Raw genomic sequence first — 21,508 nt, 5'->3', positions numbered from 1 at the left:
AAGCTGTCTTTTGCAATTGATGAATGACGAAATTTTCAATGCCAGTAGTGTTTAAGTGGTAATCCAGTTGTTTTGGGATTGCACCAGTGATGGGTTTCCATTTTTTTTACTACTGGTTCGCTCGTGCACGCTCGTGCACACATGCAATGATTCTGTGCACGGACAGAAGTGTCCAGATAGGAGGGCGGAGCCTCCGCCACCATCACTACCGATTCGGGCTGAACAGGGAGCAACCTACCTCTGGATTGCACCTAAGGCACCTATTACTATTGGTATTACCTTTGCCTCCTTTTGACACAGTTGTTCTATTTCTATTAGCAGGTCTTTACATTTTATTATCTTCTCCAGTTCTCTTCTATTCTGCTGTCTGCATGTTGTTGCTAAGTGCAAAATTAAAATTATAAGTCATCGTCATGTGTCGTTTTACTTAAGTTCCATGGTCATTTGCTTAATGACTGGAGGGAAGTGAGCTCATAAGTCCATCACAGTCGTGTGGTTATTCACTTCGTGACTGGCCCCCAAATGTGATTGCAAAGCAAGGACTATGTACCATGATTTAATCTATAATCACATACGATCTTGAACTAGGGTAAATAATAGGAGAGGCACATTAATTTTCCTTAAATTTCTATATGTAAGTATATGCATATAATGTGGCTTTGGATGGGATGTAGTGGTGGGATTCAAATCATTTAACAACCAGTTTGCCCAGGGTTAGATTGGCTGTCATTGGAGGCGTGACCCATCCCCGTCTTCCAACTCTCCGTCTTCTTGTACATGCAGGAAGAGCCTCCCATGATGGCCAACCTTACCCTGGATGAACCTGTTGTTAAATTACACACACACAAAATCAAAATGGATCCTGGGCGCTATGCTGCAATGGAGAAATGGGAAGCGGAGCAGCTGGCATGAAAGAAGGAGGCTGACTCAAAATATCAGAGGAAAGGAGGAGAAGCAAGGAGAAGAAAATCAGCCTTCTCTTTCCCTTGCGTCAGCCGCTGCATTGTCCATTTCTCTATTGCAGCACAGCACACACCCAGGATCCACTTTGAAAGTGGTGTGTGTGTGTGTGTGTGTGTGTGTGTGTGAGAGAGAGAGAGAGAATTTAATAACTGGTTTTCTGGAACCGATCCGAACTGGCTGAATCCCACCACTGATGGGATGCAATCCTTTCCTGTTCAATTCTTTCAGTGGTTAAATACATCGAACAAACACAGGAACCAGGTCAACATATTGACGCATGATATTCCTGAGCAAAACTGGGTTAAAAAAAACCCCCACAAATAGGCTTGTACAGCATCCAATGTTCAATTATTGTTAGTTCTGGATAATAGTTTAGCATCCTAGATAATAATTCAGTGTGTTCTTGCAGGAAGAGCCTGTTAGCTTACTTTCTGGCTCAATGTATTTTGCAGAAAATAGGTTAATGCAGAAATCCAATTAATCATGGTATATGAACACGACTCAAAAGTCACAAGCATTTTAGGGAAGGGGAGGGGAACAGTAGGAAGAAGGATATTGCTGTTCGTTTTTTGAAGGCACTTCATCGATGAACAAAATGGAAGGGAATAGAAATGTGAAAGTTTCAGAGAAATATTGTACATGTAGTAAGTAACTAAAAACCACTTGTCTCTAGCTGGATGGAGAGTTATTATTTATTTATTTCATATGGCATACATTTGTCAGGGAGATCTACACTTCACAGAGTAGTTCTGACAGCCTAATTGCTAGTTTGTTCAGTTTTGAATCTGGGCGCTTATCCAGTGTGCCACGGGGTGTGAACTAATTTGTACCATCAGCTAGTGGCGTTCAGATAGTGACATCTTCTGGGGCCCCTTCTGCCGATCTCAACTCATGTTTCCATAGGTCGGTGCCAGCTAACATTCCTTATGCAGATAGCCTTTCTCACCAGAGTGGTACCTATTTATCTACTTGCAGTAATGTTTTCCAAGTGCTCAGGGCAGAAGATACAGGCAAGTGGTCAGAACTCACCCCATCCCACAGTGCTACTAGAGCTCAGCAGATTCAGCGTCCTTAAGCTGCTGCATCACCACAGTGTTATTGCACTTGTGATGCAAATCTTGCAATGGACAAAATTTATGGCACTTCATTCAGTGAAGATGATGACACAATATGTATTAACCCAATGTCAGGGTTCCAAAATTAATTCAGATTCTGAGGCAAAGGATTCCTCAAAGTTCCAATTTATTAAGAGAGCCACGTTGGCACATCTGGGAAAACTCAAATCTGAAAGCTTCCAGATTTTCCCACCCAGTTGAAAGTTCAAGATCCTGTCCCAACACCCACAAGTCCATCACATGGTCCAATCTTCCACTGCCAGGATGACAGATTCCACCCATCCAGTTCCGGCTAGGTGCAGAGACAAAGATGACCTTGGCTTTCAAAGAAGAATGTTATTATGGCTACATATCACCCCTCTCATTTTCCCACAAAAGAAAGTAAACAGTAGAAAGTGTGGCAGGCTTGAAGTCCAAAAGAAAAGATGGCTTGCAGGCATGATACTCACCTTGTCTTCTTCCCCTCCCAATTATTCCCTGCTTTTATATTATTATTTATCATACTAGATTAATGTCTTCCTTTTCACTTCTGTGACTGATTAAAAAAGTACTTGTATCTATGGTCCTGACACCCCACCTTTTTTTTTCCTGGTTGCTTCATGCTGCTCCCAGTGATTATAGTTTAGTTATAGTTTTATTGATTTGTATGCCGCCCACTCCCGAAGGACTCCGGGCGGCTTACAATAAAACAAGGGAGGGGGATAATATACAAACAACATATTAAAATATACAACTGTCACAATTTCCGGGGGGCTGGATATTTCGAGAGCCCCCTGGCCTGCTGGAGCAGCCAGGACTTAACAGCTTTGCGGAAGGCCGGGAGGGTAGTAAGGGTCCGGATCTCCACGGGGAGATCGTTCCAGAGGGCTGGCGCTGCAACAGAGAAGGCTCTTCCCCGGGGAGTCGCCAGCCGACATTGGCTGGCAGATGGAATCCGGAGGAGACCTAACCTGTGTGATCGAATCGGTCTATGGCCATTTTTCTATGGCTGTTTGTAAGACTAGATAGTTGCCATTACCACTCCAATCTTGACAAGAAAATGTGGAAGAAAGGAAGGAGAGAATGGGAAACTCTTTCCATTCTCTTCATATGACATAAGAGGAAAATATCAGAGCAAGGCTGCATCCAAGCACAGGTGTTGTATTTTTTCAAAACAGGGGTATTCTATGCCTAGGGCTAATCAGTGTTCACCTACTGCCAATCACCTCCACTCGACCTATTAGATCCCATAGATTAGGCCTCCTCCGAGTCCCATCTGCCGGTCAATGTCGACTGGCAACCACGCGGAGGAGAGCCTTCTCGGTGGCAGCTCCGACCCTATGGAACGATCTCCCCGTGGAGATTCGTACCCTCACCACCCTCCAGACCTTCCGCACAGCCCTCAAAATCTGGCTATCCCGTCAGGCCTGGGGCTAAAGACTGTAACCCACCCGAATGGTATGAATGTTGTGTTTTTTAATGACGTACTGTCCTACGTGTTAAATGTTTGTTTCCCCCCCTTTTTTCGAGTTGTAAGCCACCTTGAGTCCCCCCAGGGAAAAGGGCGGCATATAAATAAACTTCTCAAATCTCAAATCTCAAACCTTGAAAAAGCATGGGTACTAAGTCTGACTAAGTTTTGACAGATGGCTAAACCTACCTCACCAGCTATCTGTTAGTAGTCATATCCTACCTAATCGTACCTCACATAAATGGCAGCCATAGGTGGATATTTTTCCCATTGGCTCATGTCATTTGATGGGAGAATAAACAAAGTCAGGAAACTCCAGCAACGGATTGTCTTAATTTCTCTTCTATTAACATTGTAAAGACAACATCATTCAATGAGCTCATTGCACAGAACATAGAATCCTAGGACTGGAAGGGACCTTGGATGTCTTCTAGTCCAACCCACTGGTCAAAGCAGGAGAAGAATTAGGATTAGTGTGTGAGAAATTGCATGGAAACTGGAAAAGGAATGGAAGTCTGGATAGACATAAACACTCATGAGATATAAAGAGCCGAGGTGGCGCAGTGGTTAGAGTGTAGTACTGCAGGCTATTTCGGCTGACTGCTAGCTGCAGTTTGGCAGTTCGAATCTCACCAGATTAAGGTTGACTCAGCCTTCCATCCTTCTGAGGTGGGTAAAATGAGGACCCAAATTATTGGGGGCAATAAGCTGACTCTGTAAACAGCTTAGAGAGGTCTGTAAAAGACCATGAAGCAGTATACAGGGCGGGGCATAACCTTTTCCTAGGGGGTCACAGCAACACTTGTAATAACAACACAAATAATTCATACACCTGTTTTGTTCCAATTATCAGTAACCCAATCCGGATGACGTTTCAATTTGTTTGCAATCCATTTTCGATTGATAAACGTCGCTCCAGCATCGTGAGCCTCTCGAAAGGCAATGCATTTTATTCTGTCAATGATCCTTTGTTCTTCCGAATCGAATTTTCCAGCCATTCTTAAAGCAAATTTAACATTTAATAGCTCATTCAATTCAGTTTTTTATGGGCTTTAAAATGAGGTGTCGCGGAAGTTGTAAACTGCTGTCGATCTTGCTGTGACCCCCTAGGAAAAGGTTATGCCCCGCCCTGTATAAGTCTAAGTGCTAAGTGCTATTGCTATAATATAGGTCTGTTGGCCCCTTTATGTCATACTTATGTATTCCAGGTAACAAGGAAGCATTTGAAAACATACAGATGAAATCTGTGTTAACAAACACAACTATAAATGCAGGTGGAAAATTTGCCTTACAGTTTCCAAGATTCTGATTTTATTCCAGTCTAACATTAAAGATATCCTAGTGAAATGGGTATACTTTTTGCTTCTTTAATCTTACCCTGTTTTAAGAATAGAAATTTCACCATGTCGCCATTCTTGATATCAGGAGGGCAGACCAAAGCATGCTTGCCTACTTTTGTTCCTTTCAATGCAGCTATGAAGAAAGGGCCACTATGATCTGACTTTTTACTTTAAAGTGTACTTCGTGCTCATATATTAAACTTTGTATATGTCCTTGGGTTGGGTTTCTTTTATGCCCAGTGAGCAGCAGTTTTTTTTGTTTTTTGTTTTGCTAAAAACATTAATACTACAGATGCACTTAAAATGACAGGAGCTTCGAACAAAGTTTGCCTTCCTTTTCTATGCCAATTTTTGCAAAAAGGTAAAGGTTCCCCTGTCCAGTTGAGTCCATTTCTAGGGCATGGTGCTCATCTCCGTTTCTGTGTTGTCATGTGGCCAGCATGGTTATACACCAATGGCACACAGAAACACTGTTACCTTCCTACCAAAGTGGCATCTATTAATCTACTCGCATTTGCATCTTTTCAAACTGCTAGATGGGCAGGAGCTAGGACAGGAATGGGAACCCACCCCATTGTCTGAAATTGTTCTGACCTAGGCTTCCCCAAAAAGCACAAGGTAGAGTCCTGTTCCCAACAAAACCCCTTTTATTAAACAAATGTGAATTCCTCTCTTCACCTTCCACAAGGCCTGGCAAACAGTCTTTCAAAGGAATATTTAGGACTACAGACCTTATCTATCTTGGAAAGCTGCCATGTAAATATTTTCCAAATGAGGTGCTGTGCAAGGAAAGACTGGGCACAGGGTCTCTGAGATTCATGGACAGATCTTCACACTCCTGAAATGACTCTACCGAATGAACAAATTGTTTCCTGCAAAAGCCCACTCCCCTTTCACTCCTCTTTTATTTCCTATGGGAGGGGCCATTCACTGTCCACCTGTGGCTTTACTCCCAAGTCAACCCCTGTTCTTTAACTGTTCTTTTCTTCCAGCAGCTCTCCTCATGCGCACACTGGGAACAGTCTCTAGCTGTTCCTCTGCCTCACTGCTATCTAGCTCTGTAGGCATCTGATCATTGCCAGACAGCCTCGGCCCCAGCGCTGCCTTTGACACAGAGCCCTCATCCAAGCCTTTCCCAGCCTCCAAGTCTGGCCTATGCTCCTCCCCAACCTCCTCACCGTCCGACTCTGCCAGCTCCACTGCCTGCTGGCAGGCGACAACAGGAATTCAGGTCTCAAACCCAAGTCAGTATTCCAGTTTATAAACTCAGTATCTTTCATCACTGACCCATCACACCGCCTGAATTTTTTGTATCGTCTGATTAATCTTAGCCTAACTTGCTATCCTTTCCTTTGCTCTGCTCTTGTTGAAGCTGTTTCTTATGAACAAGGCAAAGTGGGTGGTTCTGCTTGCAGGACTGTGACATCTGTCGATGAATTCTTTGGATTTGCTCCTATCTGTCTTGCAGCCCTTCCGTGTTTCACTTCAGCTGTTAGGTGACAGGAGTTTATTTTCAGGCATTTGTTTGAAGGGAGAGAAGCATTGATCAATGTCAGCTGATGTCAGTTTAGGAGCCCAGAAGCCGGATGGAAAACCTTTGTCTTATCAGCTAGATTAGATAATCTTCATATGTTTTGGGCAGCTTTCCAGTCTGCTATTAACTGCAGCTAACTCTTGAGATGTATTTAAAATAATCCCTGAAAGTTGGGAAACTGTCTGTAAGGAAAGTTGTATAAATTAAACTGTGCCACCCCAATACACTTCAGGCTTCCTTCGGCAACAAAAAATTATTTCCTTCCTTGATTGCTCAACATTACTCCAGTGTTTTGTGCTTGTGAAAAATAGTCGAGCAAAAGCAAAATTATGCATTAAGACTGAAGAGGCCCTCATTAACTAAATGTGCAGCTAGAACTGTTGGAATGGGGAAAAGCAGAGATTAATTTCAATCTCTGCCTGTCCGAAATCCCAAGTAGAGGAATCTGGGGAAGGCTGCCTCTATTTGTTTGAATAGCTCCACTGTAATAGCTCTGCAATTGTTTATATTGCTTGGATGAATAATAGAACCTCTTTGAATCATTATCTCTAAAAATGGTTGCTTGGGATTAAATTATAAGAAATCTTGCATTCAAGTTTTTAGTCAGTTGTTTGATTCACCATACTATTTTTCGGAGCAATGTTTTTCCATTTGGATTCAAGACATTGTAGATGCTTAGTCGATGTGGCTTTTGTGGGATGTCTGTGCTAATTAGGAAGGTGTGATTTAATCTATGGAGTTTGCTGCACTGTAGGGCACTGAATCCTGGGCAGCAACAACAGGGACCGAACGCTATCTCCTTGCCATGGAAATGTGAATGCTCTGTTGGATATTGGGCATCTCCCTTCTTGACCACATCACAAATGACACTATTCGACAACATTTTGATGTAGTACCAGGGGTGGGTTTCTCCCCCCGTTCCAACCAGTTTGGTTGGAATGGGGGCCGGCGGCGTCCTCGTGCACACACACAGTGCACGCATGCGTACTAGCGTCTGTGTGATGCTCCAGCTGCTCCTGGAGGATCGTGCAGGTGCTGTATGCATCCTGCGCATGTGTGGAAGTGCAGAACTCATCAAAACTGGGTAAGCAGCGCGGGCGGGTGGGCCCTTCGCCGTTCCCGGAAGTTAGTTACTTCCGGGTTCGCTGACCAACCGGTTCACGGGGACCACCGCAAACCAGTTGAAACCCACCCCTGTGTAGCACCAATTATAGTGAAGAGGAGAGAAGGCTGACTCTGCTGGTATGGACATGTCCAGAGAGCAGCACCTTCCACCGTGGCCAAGTCTATCTACCAACTAGAAGTCAAAAGCCGGCATCCAAAATAAAGATGGCAAGATAAGTAAGCCATGGGCCTGCACCCTGGAAATGCAGCTGACCATGCAAAGTGGTGTTCAATGATTTGAAAAGTTGACTCTGCACCTGCAGGAATATGCTAGGGAGGAGGAGGAGGAGGAGGAGGAGGAGGAGGAGGAGGAGGAGGAGGAGGAGGAGGAGGAGGAGGAGGAGGAGAAATTTGCTGCGCATTCAGCACATTATAGATCTAAAATGCAGGGTTAAACAGTGGGATTATTGACAAATAACCTATCCATATTTTAATTCCTTCCATTCCATCATGTTTAATTCCCATGTAATTGCCTGGACAGATCCCTGCAGTTCTTTTTAGCAATGATTTTCAGAAATGGTTTGCCATTGCCTCCTTCCTAGAGCTGAGAGAAAGTGACTGGCTCAAAGTTACCCAGATGGCTTTGTGCCTAGTGCTGAACTAGAGCTCATAGTTTCTCAGTTTCTGTCTAGATGTCTACACCAAATTGGATCTCATACCTATTTCAAGCTTGATCAAATAAACCAGCAGGACTGAAATGATGATGTTTTATGAATTTGTTTATTAATAGGAGAGGGGATATGGAAAGAAGAGAACATTTGGTGCAAGTTACAAAATTATTTATTCTTGTGATGAAAGTTGAAATCATGCTATCCTTGTAAACTGCCCAGTGCTCTTTTATCTGCTCTGATTAAAATAAAGACCTATTGGCAGAAAACAAATATTTTAAACACACACACATATATATATTTTTCCACCCTAGCTGGACAGTATAGATTATTTTGTGGTGGCCCCAAAAGCCAAGGTGAAACATATTCCGATTCCACCTCTTTTTCTTCCTTCAGACATTCAAGCAGGGTTCACCGAGAAAACCGTGATGGACAAATGAGCGCCGATAAAACTGTGACGGACAAATGAGCGCCGTCAAAATTGCTAATTGATTTTCAACAATAGCGCACCGACAAATGTGCGCCGACAAAATCACGTCATCAAGAAACTATAGAAAGCCCAGTGAATGTGCTGGGCCTTTAACATAGTGGGACATGAATACGTACGTTATAACCCTAACCCTATTTTTTTTCAATTTTATTGTGCTTGTCATCGCGCTTTTGTCGTCGCGATTTTATCATCGCGAATTTGTCGGCGTGATTTTGATGTCGCGTTTTAATCGGCGCTATTTTGTCAGCGCACATATGTCTATCGCGCAATTGTCGGGTCACGGCTGTAAAGTCTACCACAATTCCTGCTGCAAAAAATTATAAAAGGAATAGAGAGGGATTATATTTTTCCTTTGAATAACCTTCAGGAGTGGGATTTGTTGATTTCTGGAAAAAAGCATTGCTTGGCTGCCATTGTGAATATTGCAAACAATTTGAAATTATATTTTTTGAGCATGTTTTTGCCCTTAGTTGTTCTTGGTGGCTTATTATGCTACTTGTTTTATTTTTTTTTCTTTGTTTTCTTTGGATTGTTAGTTATTCACTACAATTGGAGTAGGACATAAATATTACCAATAAATTAGCACTTAGGTCTTTGAAAGGCAAGTTCAAGTTCTACATAGACAATTATCTATTCAGTGCTGACAATTTTTCTGCATTTGTGACTAACCCAGCAATATTTTACCTCTGATTTTTCTCATAAATAAATCAATTCAGCCCACCAAGTCCTGACAAACATTTGAAATAAAGATGAATAGTTGCAATGACTAATCTCTGAGACATGCAGCATTATTCTAATAATGAATTATATTAGTTAGTGTTCTTTCCCCTGAAATATTACTTGTATACATACCACACATGCCCAGGACTTGCAGAGGAAGAATAATTTAAAAAAATATATAACCTCATTAACTCTTCTGATAATGATTAATTAGGAAACTTTCAAATGTATCGTATTTCATGTTTCCAAAGAATGTTGTTGGAGCTTTTAGAACATAAGTCTAATTGGTTCCCAAACATCTTAAACATATAGCTGATGTACAACTTGAATTGTTTTTTAAGGTAAAGGTTCCCCTCGCACATATATGTTTGTCGTTGTTGACTCCAGGAGGCGGTGCTCATCTTTGTTTCAAAGCCGAAGAGCCAGCGCCATCCGAAGTCATCTCCATGATCATGTGGTCAGCATGATTAAATGCCAAATGCCATGGAACACTGTTACCTTCCCACCAAAGGTGGTCTCTATATTTCTACTTGCATTTTTACATGCTTTCGAACTGCTAGATTGGCAGAAGCTGGGACAAATAACGGCTCAAGGGAACTGCTGATCTTTCTGATCGACAAGCTCAGTGTCTTAGCCACTGAGCCACCATGTCCCAACATTGTTTTTTACATTGATACAATTCTTGCCTATTGTATTTTGCCTATTGTATTTTGCCTATTGTGTTCAACTGTTTCTCTCCAAACCAATGCAGTGGAGAGCTCTTTCAAAAAAACACCACTTTGTTATCCTGATCACTTTCTCCCATTGTGAATTCAAATGAGGTCTCTGAGATTTAAGGGGAGAGCCGAGGTGGCGCAGTGGTTAAATGCAGCACTGCAGGCTACTTCAGCTGACTGCAGTTCAGCAGTTCAGCTGTTCAAATCCCACCAGGCTCAAGGTTGACTCAGCCTTCCATCCTTCCGAGGTGGGTGAAATGAGGACCCAGACTGTGCGGGCGATATGCTGACTCTGTAAACCGCTTAGAAAGGGCTGAAAGCCCTATGAAGCGGTATATAAGTCTAACTATTGCACCTAATCAAATCCCCAGGGATATGGTGGCTCAGTGGCTAAGAACGTGTAGAACAGAAAGGTTGGCAGTTCGGTGGTTTGAATCCCTAGCGCCGCGTAATGGAGTGAGCTCCCCTTACTTGTCCCAGCTTCTGCCAACCTAGCAGTTCAAAAGCATGTAAAAAATGAAAGTAGAAAAAATAGGGACCACCTTTGGTGGGAAGGTAACAGTGCTCCGTGCACCTTCAGCATTGAATCATGCCAGCCACATGACTACAGAGATATTTTTGGACAGTGCTCGCTCTTTGGCTTTGAAATAGAAATGAGCACCGCCCCCTACAGTCGGGAACGACTAGCATGTATGTGCGAGGGAAACCTTTACCTTTAAGTTTACCCTATTAAACCCCCAAATGGACAGGTTTCATCAAGCTTATGTGTAATGTGAATTTCCACCAAAGAGAAAATGTTAGCAGAACACACAAGCTATAAGGGTAAGTTTAGATCATGTATGAGCTCCCCATATTCCTCAAAACACTGCGAACAACAGAAATGTTGTTATTGCTTTGCTTAATGCCTCTTCGCCTCTTCTTTTTTTCCCCAAAAATACAGTGAAAGTGCCAGGTTGTGTGTAGGAAGTACAAGAAGTGTTCTTTTGTTTTCAAATTTTTCAAGAGTTTACTAGAATTACCATGTACCTGGGATGACAACGTGGAAGTCCATTGTTATTTTGAAGAGTTTATTGACATGTTTTGATTTCTCCTTCATACTAAAAACCATCTAAAAGTTTAGAGCTTTTTTCTGAGCCAACCTTATTCCTTCTGTTTACTGAATAAAGGAGAAGTAGGGGAGGGGAAAAATCTTCACGTAGCTTCAAAGCTTTTCTCACTGTGATAGTCAAAGACGTTCCATTCCTTTTCCAGAGTTTTGCAGCACACTGTCAAGATTGGGTCTTTCAATCTCCTGACCATAAAAGAACCATGAGATCATGGTTCCAGGTTTTGATTAAATCCTTGGGGTTGTGGTTTATTGGGTGCTTCTATGTGAAATGGGGATACTGTGGAAATTGGTTACCCTTGGAAAATCTTGCTGACCTTATTAAGTTGCTCCTGGGAACTTGTAAGAAATTGTTTATGTTTAAATGTTTAAATGTTTATTGACATTTATAGGCCGCCCTTTTCCCTGAGGGGACTCAGGGCGGCTTACACTTAATAGGGAGGGAGTGCAAGACAGAACACGAGAAAAAAGAAAAATGTGAATAAAAAAATAAACCAGTAAAACACAACATTCATTCAGCATTCGGGTGGGGCGAGGTTAAGGTCTTATCCCCAGGCCTGACTGGATAGCCAGATTTTGAGGGCTGTGCGGAAGGTCTGGACGGTGGTGAGGGTGCGAATCTCCACGGGGAGATTGTTCCAAAGCGTCGGAGCTGCAACTGAGAAGGCTCTCCTCCGCGTAGTCGCCAGTCGGCACTGACTGGCAGATGGGATTCAGAGGAGGCCTACTCTATGCGATCTGATGGGACGCAGGGAGGTAATTGGCAGAAGGCGGTCTCTCAAATAGTCAGATCTACTACCATGGAGGGCTTTATGAATGGTAAGTAGCACCTTGAAGCGCTAAATTTGGGTGTTATCTTGCTTGATATGTACACTTTTTATGTTATGCTTTTAAATCGGTTTGTGGGAGCTAATAATCAAGCTTCAAATCCCTTTACTTATTTGAGTATTCGTTGTCTCTTTTTATTTAACTTTATTCATTTCTTCTCTTTTTTATTTATTATATTATTTATTTGGCCACGGGTGGTTAGTCAAACAAGGAATTTGTTGCCAGTACACTGAGTGCTTCTGTTCTGGAGGCAAATTCTTTGTGTGTCTAACCCCGTGATGGTGAACCTATGGCACGTGTGCCAGAAGTGGCACATGGAGCCCTCATTGCTTGCATGCGTGCCATCGCCCCAGGTCAGATCTCTGTGGCGTTTCTTTCCTGTGCTTCTGTTTTCCTGCAAGCGACAAAACAGAAGCTCGTGAAAGAAAAAGATCTTAACTCTTTCTGAGCTGCCGGTGTTGGGATGTCCCACCTGCCACCGGCCAGCTGGTTTTTGGGTCTCTGCTGTGCATGCATGCACACATGCCAGTTCACATGCATGTCAATGTCCATGCATGCACATGTCTGCGCGTTCACACGTTTGCGCATGCATGGGTTCGTGCACACAGACCTTTCAGTTCGGGCATGCACCGTGCACAGTTTGGGCACTTGGTGTCTAAAAGTTTCGCCATCACTGTCTAATAAATAAAGTATAAATCTCTGCATCCAAAATAACCAATTTCCTGGGCATCTGATCACTGCCCTGCTATTTGGCAAAACAGTATTTCACTAAGATAAGGAGGTTGGACAAAAGGTACAGATGGTTGCAATATTTAGGTGAGCAAGGAGGAAATTATAGGAGTATTCATTCTGGAAATATAGCATACAACTTCAGGGTGAAGGTTACCAATTATTTCTCATCTGGGATTTAGCAGGTAAGTGGAATTTTTCAGCACCAAGGACAGGGACTGAATATTCCCGTATGCAAACAGGAATGTGGAATACTTATCACTTAGTTTTAAAAAATGGAATTTTCTCAAGAGAGAAGTCATTGAGTTTCTTGACAAACTTGTAGGATGTTCATTTATGAAGCATTCAACTTAGTTACTTTTAACCCATTTTCTGGTGTTTGGAATCTGTCAAAGCATAAATAAAAAAAAACCTGCAATATTAGAACATCATAGACTAGTGATTCTCAACCTTTCCTTCATTGTAGACCCCTTTTGTGCCATGACCACAGACCAGCAAGACTTAACTGAAGGTTTAAATTATAACATTTCTTCAAACCTTTCTGGACTCCCTATGATGAAACCGTAGCTCCCCAGGGCTCCATGGATCACAGGTTGACAATCAATACCATAAATCACATAGAAATCTAACCAAGGTTAATATAAAACCAGTTTAGCATGTTTCACAAATGCATCTACTCTGTTTCCCCAAAAATATGACCTACTAAGAAAGTAAGTCCTAGTTTGATTTTTACATGTGTGCCCAATATAAATCTTACCCCCAAAATAAGCCCTAATTAAGACCCTGGACAATCCAGGGTGCATGGGTAAAAAATAAGGTAGGGTAGGGATGGGAATGCGGATTGGGTGGTGTAGCTGCCCTTCTACTTACCTTTGGATAGTTGCAGCCAGGCGTCACACACCTTGGACCATTTCTTCTGCAGCCGGGTTTTCTGAAGGCCTCTGTAGCCAATAACAGAGCTCAGGATTGAACTGGGGCTCTGTTATCAGGTACAGAGGCCTTCAAGAAAGCCTTTCTGTCTTCAGAAGAAATGGGCTAAAGTGTGTGAGGCCTGGTTGCAACTATCTGAAGCCGAAGAAGTTCCTGAAGGCCTGTGACAGCAAAAAGGAGGCCCGGGGCGATGAGCACAAGTGAAGTGTGTCAGTGGACAGCACCCCCCCCCAAAAAAAAATGAGTCCTGGTGTCTTTTTTGGTGGCCAAAAATTATATGACAGGGTCTTACTTTCAGGAAAACATGGTATTAATAACATGTTATATTTGAACCTCAGTCTAAGTAATCTATTTGATATTCCAACTCATCACACTGTCACCTTAAGAAGTAAAGCAAAATAAATTCCTCCCCATTTATACACAGATCTTTAAAGCATTCAGTCTTAGTCAAATAGATACCCTAGAACTTTGAATGATCGATCCTATCACATAAACAACCTTTTTAAGAATGCCCAGTGGTGTGGATAATTGAGAAGACCAAAGTAAGGGAGGGAAACATCAAGAAAGAGCTTATAAATTGACTCAGTTTTGAGAACATGGGTTTAACCACCTAAGTTGGTAGATAGTAGCTTGCATTATATAAGGGATGTGGTGGCTCAGTGACTAAGACACTGAGCTTGTTGATCTGAACGTCGGCAGTTCAGCAGTTCGAATCCCTAACGCTGCATAATGGAGTGAGCTCTCGTTACTTGTCCCAGCTTCTGCCAACTTAGCAGTTCGATAGCACGTAAAAATTGCAAGTATAAAAATAGAGACTATCTTGCTGGGAAGGTAACAGTGCGCTGTGTGCTTTTGGCATTTAGTCCAGAGGTGGGTTCCTACCAGTTCAGACTGGTTTGGCCGAATAAGCAGTAACTCGGCCAGCCATATCCCTGAACTGGTCCTATTGGTGGCGCCATAGGTGCCTCCATCTTGGTTTTTGCTTCTGCACATGCTCAGAAGCATTTTTTTTACTACTGTTCATTTGCGCCTAGCATGCATCAAGTGCCCGTGTGCCTGAAGTGCGTCCATGAGCGAACCAGCAGTATAAAAAGCTGGAATCCACCCCTGGGTTAGTCATGCCGGCCTCATGACCATGGAGATGTCTTTGGACAATGCTGGCTTTTTGGCTTAGAAACAGAGATGAGCATGATCCCTAGAGCCAGACACAACTAGCACGCATGTGCGGGAGAACCTTTACCTTAGCTTACATTATACATGACACTTGGTGAGGCTGAAAGCCTGCACAGACCCGTGCCAAAGGTATATTTCTCTTGAAATGTCACAATTGTCTAAACATGTTTAGTCAAGCTAGGCTCTTTACAAAGAAGAGATAAGATGCCTCAAGAAGAAGGTTTTTTTTTAACTTTCTGTCTCTTTCAGCTAGCAAAACATAAAGCAATCAAAGCCCCAGGGTAGAGTCCAAGTTCTCAGAAGCAAGCAGGCACATTATGAGATGCCAGGCATGACAAATCAATCCTGTTAAATTTTCAAGCAGCATTAATATTACTTTTAAACCCCAAAGCTTTCATTTCTACACTTCACAGCAAAGTAAAGAGCTTTCTGGCAAGTAAAGAATGAATTAATCATCATTTTGACATTAATCATCCCCTAAATTCAGGTCTCAAGTAAATGTGAATATAAGGAGTTTAGCATCTGACAGCTGACTTTTGTCAGGAGACTTTTAGAAATGTGTTCCTCAAATACAGGTGCTTATTATATAGGGACAATGTTCTTACTTTGGGAAGAACAATAAGCAGCCCATCCAGTAAAATATATTCCCCTAAGCACTGGGAGTAGATGGGATAATTGCGCACTAGAAGTTTGACTTGGTGCCAGCTCTCTATTGTCTTTAATAGTTTAATCTGTTTACTTCTATAGTTTTAATGGGATTTTACCTGTTGTTTTCACTTTTGATTGGGAGCTGCCCAGAGTAAGTTGGAAGATGGGTGGATGTGTAAATGTTTTAAATGCATAAATAAAGCAACACTCTAGAAAAAGTGCAGAAAAGAGCAATGAGGATGATTAGGGGACTGGATGCTAAAACTTATGAAGAACGGTTACAGGAACTGGGCATGGCTAATCTAGTGAAGAGAAGGACCAGGGGAGACATGATAGCAGTGTTCTAATATTTGAAGGGTTGCCACAGAGAGAAAGGGGTCAAGCTATTTTCCAAAGCACCTGAAGGCCAGACAAGGGAACAATGGATGGAAACTGATCAAGGAGATATTCAACCTGGAAATAAGGAGAAATTTTCAACCAATGGAACAGCTTGCCTTCGAAAATTGTGGGAGCTTCATCACTGGAGGCTTTTAAGAAGAGATTGGACTTCCATTTGTCAGAGATGGTGTAGGGTCTCCTGCTTGGGTGGGGGAGCTGGACTAGATAACCTACAAGATCCCTTCCAATTCTGTTAATCTGTAATACCATTAATCCTTCTGATTGCAGTAAATTATGAAAATGTACTGGTTTCACATAGTATATATGGATGTTAAAGTGGAGAATTCTGTTGCATATTTACACACACACACACACACACACACACACACACACACACACACACACATCGAAAATACATCAACAGAGAGTGGGCATTGAGTATTGCAACAATAAAAAAGCATTGATCTGCTATACAGCTGCCATAAAAAGATCAGATTCTAGACCGAGATCATTAGGAAATGACTCCCAGATAAAGCTGCTAATATTATAATATTATACGCCCCCATCGGTATAAATCCAGAATGTTGGTTCAGATCCAGTTCCCTTTTTCTTTTAAATATATTGCCAAGCTAACAAAGCTTCAGAACGGCGCCCCCCAGAACATTGTTTCATGGAGAAGGAGTTAGGAGTTTAATATCTTTTTTTTTTAGTTTGAAAAGAAGTTATCACACATGTGATAAACATGTGTGCAGCTATCTCTAATATGGAAAAGGACAGAAAATGTAACCCATCAAAAGGAAATTTCATCAAATTCTTAATGTTTAACATTTCAACAAGATCATATTAACAAACATGCTTGAAAACACATATATAGTTATGAGTGCAAATGTAAAATTTTAATGAAAGAAATCTATGAAACCTCAGTAATTTCAGCTAGCTGTTCCAAGATCTTTATATGCATTAAGATATGTATTAGATTAGCTGTGTAAATGGATAATAATTTATTGGGCTGAATTGATCTCTGTTAGTTTTATTCAGCATGCATTTATGTCTGCTTAAAACCAAGAAATATATATTGGTTTTGATGTGCTTCTTTCTGGCTGAATCTAATATTAATTTGATTCATGCTAAGCTCCTTTTGCAAAAATTTTGCCCCTCAGTGGAGTCACGCCTGCATTATCTTCTGTAGCTGTGTGTAATTACAAGTTGCAATCAAAATGTCCTGTTTTCCCCGTTATGTCTTTTTTTTTTTTTTTAGTAGTAATAGTTTATTGGTCTTGTATGCCGCCCACTCCCGAAGGACTCCGGGAATGTTTATCCTTTTGCTATGCTTCAGTGCGCTCACATTTTATATATATATATATATATATATATATATATATATATATATATATATATATATATATATATATATATATATATATATATATATATATATATATATATATAAAATGTGATACATACATACATATATACGTATGTATATATGTATGTATGTATGTTATATTTGTGCTGATAAATAAATAAAGGGAGACTAGTATAGATCTATTTCAAGCTATTTAGCTCTCATCAGCTAGCCACACCCTTGTTGGGAATCGAACCTGTGCTCTATTGCCTCTTAGGCAGATGTGTTAACCATTGAGCTACACAGCTCGACTCCTTATCAGCCAGCCAGGGTGAGAGGTATATATTTAAAGTCACAACCCCTGGTATGCCCAAATATGGGAGGAAGGTCACACTTCCACTCTCTGTCCTTCAGCTCGTCACAAGAGACCATCCAGACAGAAACCAATATTTTTTTTACTGTTGCCTTTTTGTTACATTTGTTATATTTGTGCTGATAAATAAATAAAGGGAGACTAGTATAGATGTATTTCAAGCTATTTAGCTCTCATCAGCTAGCCATACCCTTACTGGGAATCGAGCCTGTACTCTATTGCCTCTAAGGCAATACAGCACAGGCTGTCTGGATGGTCTCTGTCTGGATGGTCTCTTGTGACGAGCCGAAGGACAGAGAATGGAAGTAGTGATCTTCCTCCCATATTTGGGCATACCAGGGGTTGTAATATATATATATAAGAAAGAGGAGAAGGAGTAGCAGAAGAAGCAAAAATGAGGAGAAAGAGGAGGAGGAGGAGGAGGAGGAGGAGGAGGAGGAGGAGGAGGAGGAGGAGGAGGAGGAGGAGGAGGAGGAGGAGGAGGAGGACGACGACTTCCTTTGAGCAAAGAGCTGCTATGGAGTAGGAACCTGAGGAACACTAATTGCATAATTTGTTCTCTTAAAATGAACTGAATATCTGTAGTATCCTGTCCCTTGGGAATACATTACCTGCCACAAATATGTTTTACCCTTTCCTCTCATGCTTTGCAAATCTCTCAAGACCATCTCATGCTTGATTAATTGTGGGAAATCCCTCTGTTGCTTCATTACTAATTGCAGTTTTTATTCTATTGTGAGTTTAATTTTTTTTCACTAGAACTATCTCTTTTTTTAAAAAAAAACTTTCTTTTTCACACAGACTCTGTCTTGATTGTTGTAGGCAAAGCACAGACAAACTTGCAACGTTCTGTTTCTATAACCAATATGAATAAAAGTAGTTTGGCCTTAATGTGGAGCTGATTATTTACTTTGGTCTACATAATCTCCTAACTGAGGGACGTGGTAGCTGAATGGCTAAGACACTGAGCTTGTCAATTAGAAAGGTCGGCAGTTCAGTGGTTCGAATCCCTAGTGCCGCGTAACGGAGTGAGCTCCTGTTACTTGTCCCAGCTTCTGCCAACCTAGCAGTTTGAAAGCACGTAAAAATGCAAGTAGAAAAATAGGAACTCCCTTTGGTGGGAAGCTAACAGCGTTCCATGCACCTTCGGTGTTTAATCATGCCAGCCACATGACCACGGAGAGGTCTTCAGACAGTCCTGGCTCTTTGGCTTTGAAATTGAGATGAGCACCGCCCCCTAGAGTCAGGAACGACTAGCACATATGTTTGTGAGGGGAACCTTTACCTTTAACTTTAATCTCTGCCTTTTGAAATTTAGGATTATTAGTATATATTGCTTTCTCCTTCAGATGAAAATATACAATAAATGCATTCCACGAGTGACATGCACACATGAAAATGGATGCCGTTATAAGTGTCTTGTTTATTTATTTGTTTTAAAAAGAAAAATATAGTTCATTGTTTCTGAAACAGTGTGTTGAAATGAGTAAACTGGATCACTGAAATGAAGTCTAATCATCAACACAATCTTTAAAAAAAAATTGAAATCCTTTAAACCATAGACAAAAGCCAATAAAGCTTCGAAGGAAGGAAATCAATATGAAGTCTTAAAAGGTTTCTCCTTCTCCCTCTTACACAGACAGCAAGTTTTCTTTCTGAGGCTGTTTTCCCTGTGTCTTCAACAATATCCACAAAGCTGGATTCTCCCTTCCGCCTGCACGAATCCATCACTAAGGTAAAGGCAATTAAGATGTCTCCTCTCCGCAGTGAGATAAGTATTTATTTCATGTGAACCAATCGTGAATGAATAATTCACTGTTTTCAGGGGTGTTTGAAAGTTTTTATTGATGATCCTGTACTGACAGTCTGATTGATGATTTAAAGGCAGCCGCAGTATTATTCTGTGCATCATTCTTTTGAAAGAAAGTCCCATTGAACTTGTGGGGCTAACTCCCAAGAAGTTAAGTATAAGATTTGAGGCTTAAGGCTTGTGTTTCAGGATTCAGAATAAGGAAGTTTCCAAATTCAGGCATAAAAGTATTTATTCACTCATTCACTGGAAGAGCGGATGTAAAATTGTTTTTGTTCTCACCCAAAAAGTACAAAGCAGATTCCTGATCCCAACAAAACCCCTTTTATTAAACAAATGTGAATTCCTCTCATTCACATTCAGCAAAAGTCTGGTAAACAGTCTTTCAAAGATGAAGTTATCACCTTTACTCAGAAAGCTGCCATGTAAAAATTTTCCAAATGCAGTGCTGTGCAAGGAGAGACATGGCACAGAGTCCCTGAGATTCATAGGAAGATCTTCACACTCCTGAAACGAACTAACGAATGAATTGTTTCCTGCAAAAGCCCACTCCCCTTTCACTTCTCTTTTATTTCCTCTGGGAGGGGTCAAACACCGTCCATCTGTGGCTTTACTCCCAAGTTGACCCTGATTTCTTAGTTGTTCTTTTCTTCTGGCAGCTCTGCACATGCATACACTGGGAACAGGCTCCAACTGTTCTTCTGCCTCACTGCTGCCTAGCTCTGAAAGCAGCTGAGAACTGCCAGACGGCCTTGGCCCCACCTCTGCCTCCGATGCAGAGCCCTCGTCTGAGCCTTCCCCAACCTCCTCTCTGTCCAACTCTGCTGCCAGCTCCGCGGGCCACAACAGTTTTTAACACACAAGGTCAATACCAAATATCTCCTGCATTTAATATTCCAAGATGAGTCATACTTTTCACGGGGACAGGAAAAGATTATACACAGCTCTTTTTTGTCCAGAGAAAAAAGTATTTGTCTTTTATGAACTACGAAACAACTCAAGTAGAACAGACAATACATGTGTGCTGAATTGGAGAAAGGTGGTAATCTTCCTTCAGTCCCAGATTTAATCTTGGAAATGATCTAGTCTTGGAAAATCAATGTATCCAAGTCTTAAGAAATATATGTTTCTTGTGATTTAAAAAAAATGGATAATGCTTATCTGTGTTTAATGTTTTCAAAACGCTGCATATGAACTTTTTGGTCTTAAGATTTTTTTTTAACTTCTGTGATTTAGTCCTGTCCAGCCATAGCTCCATTTTGGATTCAGGTTATAGCATACCTTTAAGGAAATTTTGAAAGAACTGTGATAATGAACAACATAATTGAAATGTTAAATTATAGTGGCAAAATGTAACATTTGATCTTGTTTTTCTTTGCTTTATCAAATTTGGGGCTCAGCAAAGGACAATCCTAATAAATGAAAAGAGATATATCTTCCCCATATTACAGAGTAGATTTAAGATGTTTTTAAATCCTTTCTGAAAAATCTTTATATTCCAAAAATGAAAAAAAAGTAGCATTATGTTTCTGAATAGTCTACATTTAATTATAAGTTTAAGGATTGAATTAATCCCTTATCCTTAGCAAATTGATATGACATGAATTGTTTGTGTTATATTACATATAAACATAATATTATGTATTCTTTTTTCTCTTTTAATGGCTAGCTTATTTTAATCACTATATTGTAGATAGGATTTTTAACATTATATAACTATATACTTTGCATTGTACTTTTTATAGCTCTCTAATATTTTTTTTTTGAAAAACATTTTTTTTTAATTTAGAAAAAAATGAATCAAAAAGAAACTTCTACTTCAAGGAATTCCTTTTAGGATAGACATAAGTGCATGATTTTAGCATTGTTCTACAGCTATCCTTTATCTTCACTATGCTAGGTATTTTATTTATTGTCTCTAATACAAGCTTCACTATTTTTTGTTGATCTTTGTGTAACAGAATGTCCTATATCAATAGCAAATTCTACAAGCTCAGCTGAGCTGCTACAGTGCTATTAAGAAGGTAGAAGTTTATAATAGAATAACTGAGTTGGAAGGGACCTTGGAGGTCTTCTAGTCCAACCCCCT

At 41.0% G+C, this 21,508-nt stretch overlaps 1 protein-coding gene across 5 annotated transcripts in view; it reads left to right on the top strand.

The window, feature by feature from the left end:
- NAALADL2 (N-acetylated alpha-linked acidic dipeptidase like 2) overlaps positions 1-21,508 on the top strand; it is an 897,010-nt gene that overhangs the window by 777,689 nt on the left and 97,813 nt on the right. For all 5 annotated transcript variants that reach the window (XM_087725225.1, XM_087725222.1, XM_087725221.1 and 2 more), the window contains exon 11: positions 19,249-19,344. In XM_087725225.1, coding sequence (XP_087581351.1) covers positions 19,249-19,344 — 96 coding nt within the window. The remainder of the gene's footprint in view (positions 1-19,248; positions 19,345-21,508) is intronic.

Source organism: Thamnophis sirtalis, unplaced genomic scaffold (genome assembly GCF_051295495.1).
Source record: "Thamnophis sirtalis isolate CommonGarterSnake01/CBP01778 unplaced genomic scaffold, rThaSir2_p1.2 scaffold_11, whole genome shotgun sequence".
Taxonomy (NCBI): domain Eukaryota; kingdom Metazoa; phylum Chordata; class Lepidosauria; order Squamata; family Natricidae; genus Thamnophis; species Thamnophis sirtalis.
This window is presented reverse-complemented; position numbering and strand designations above follow the sequence as displayed.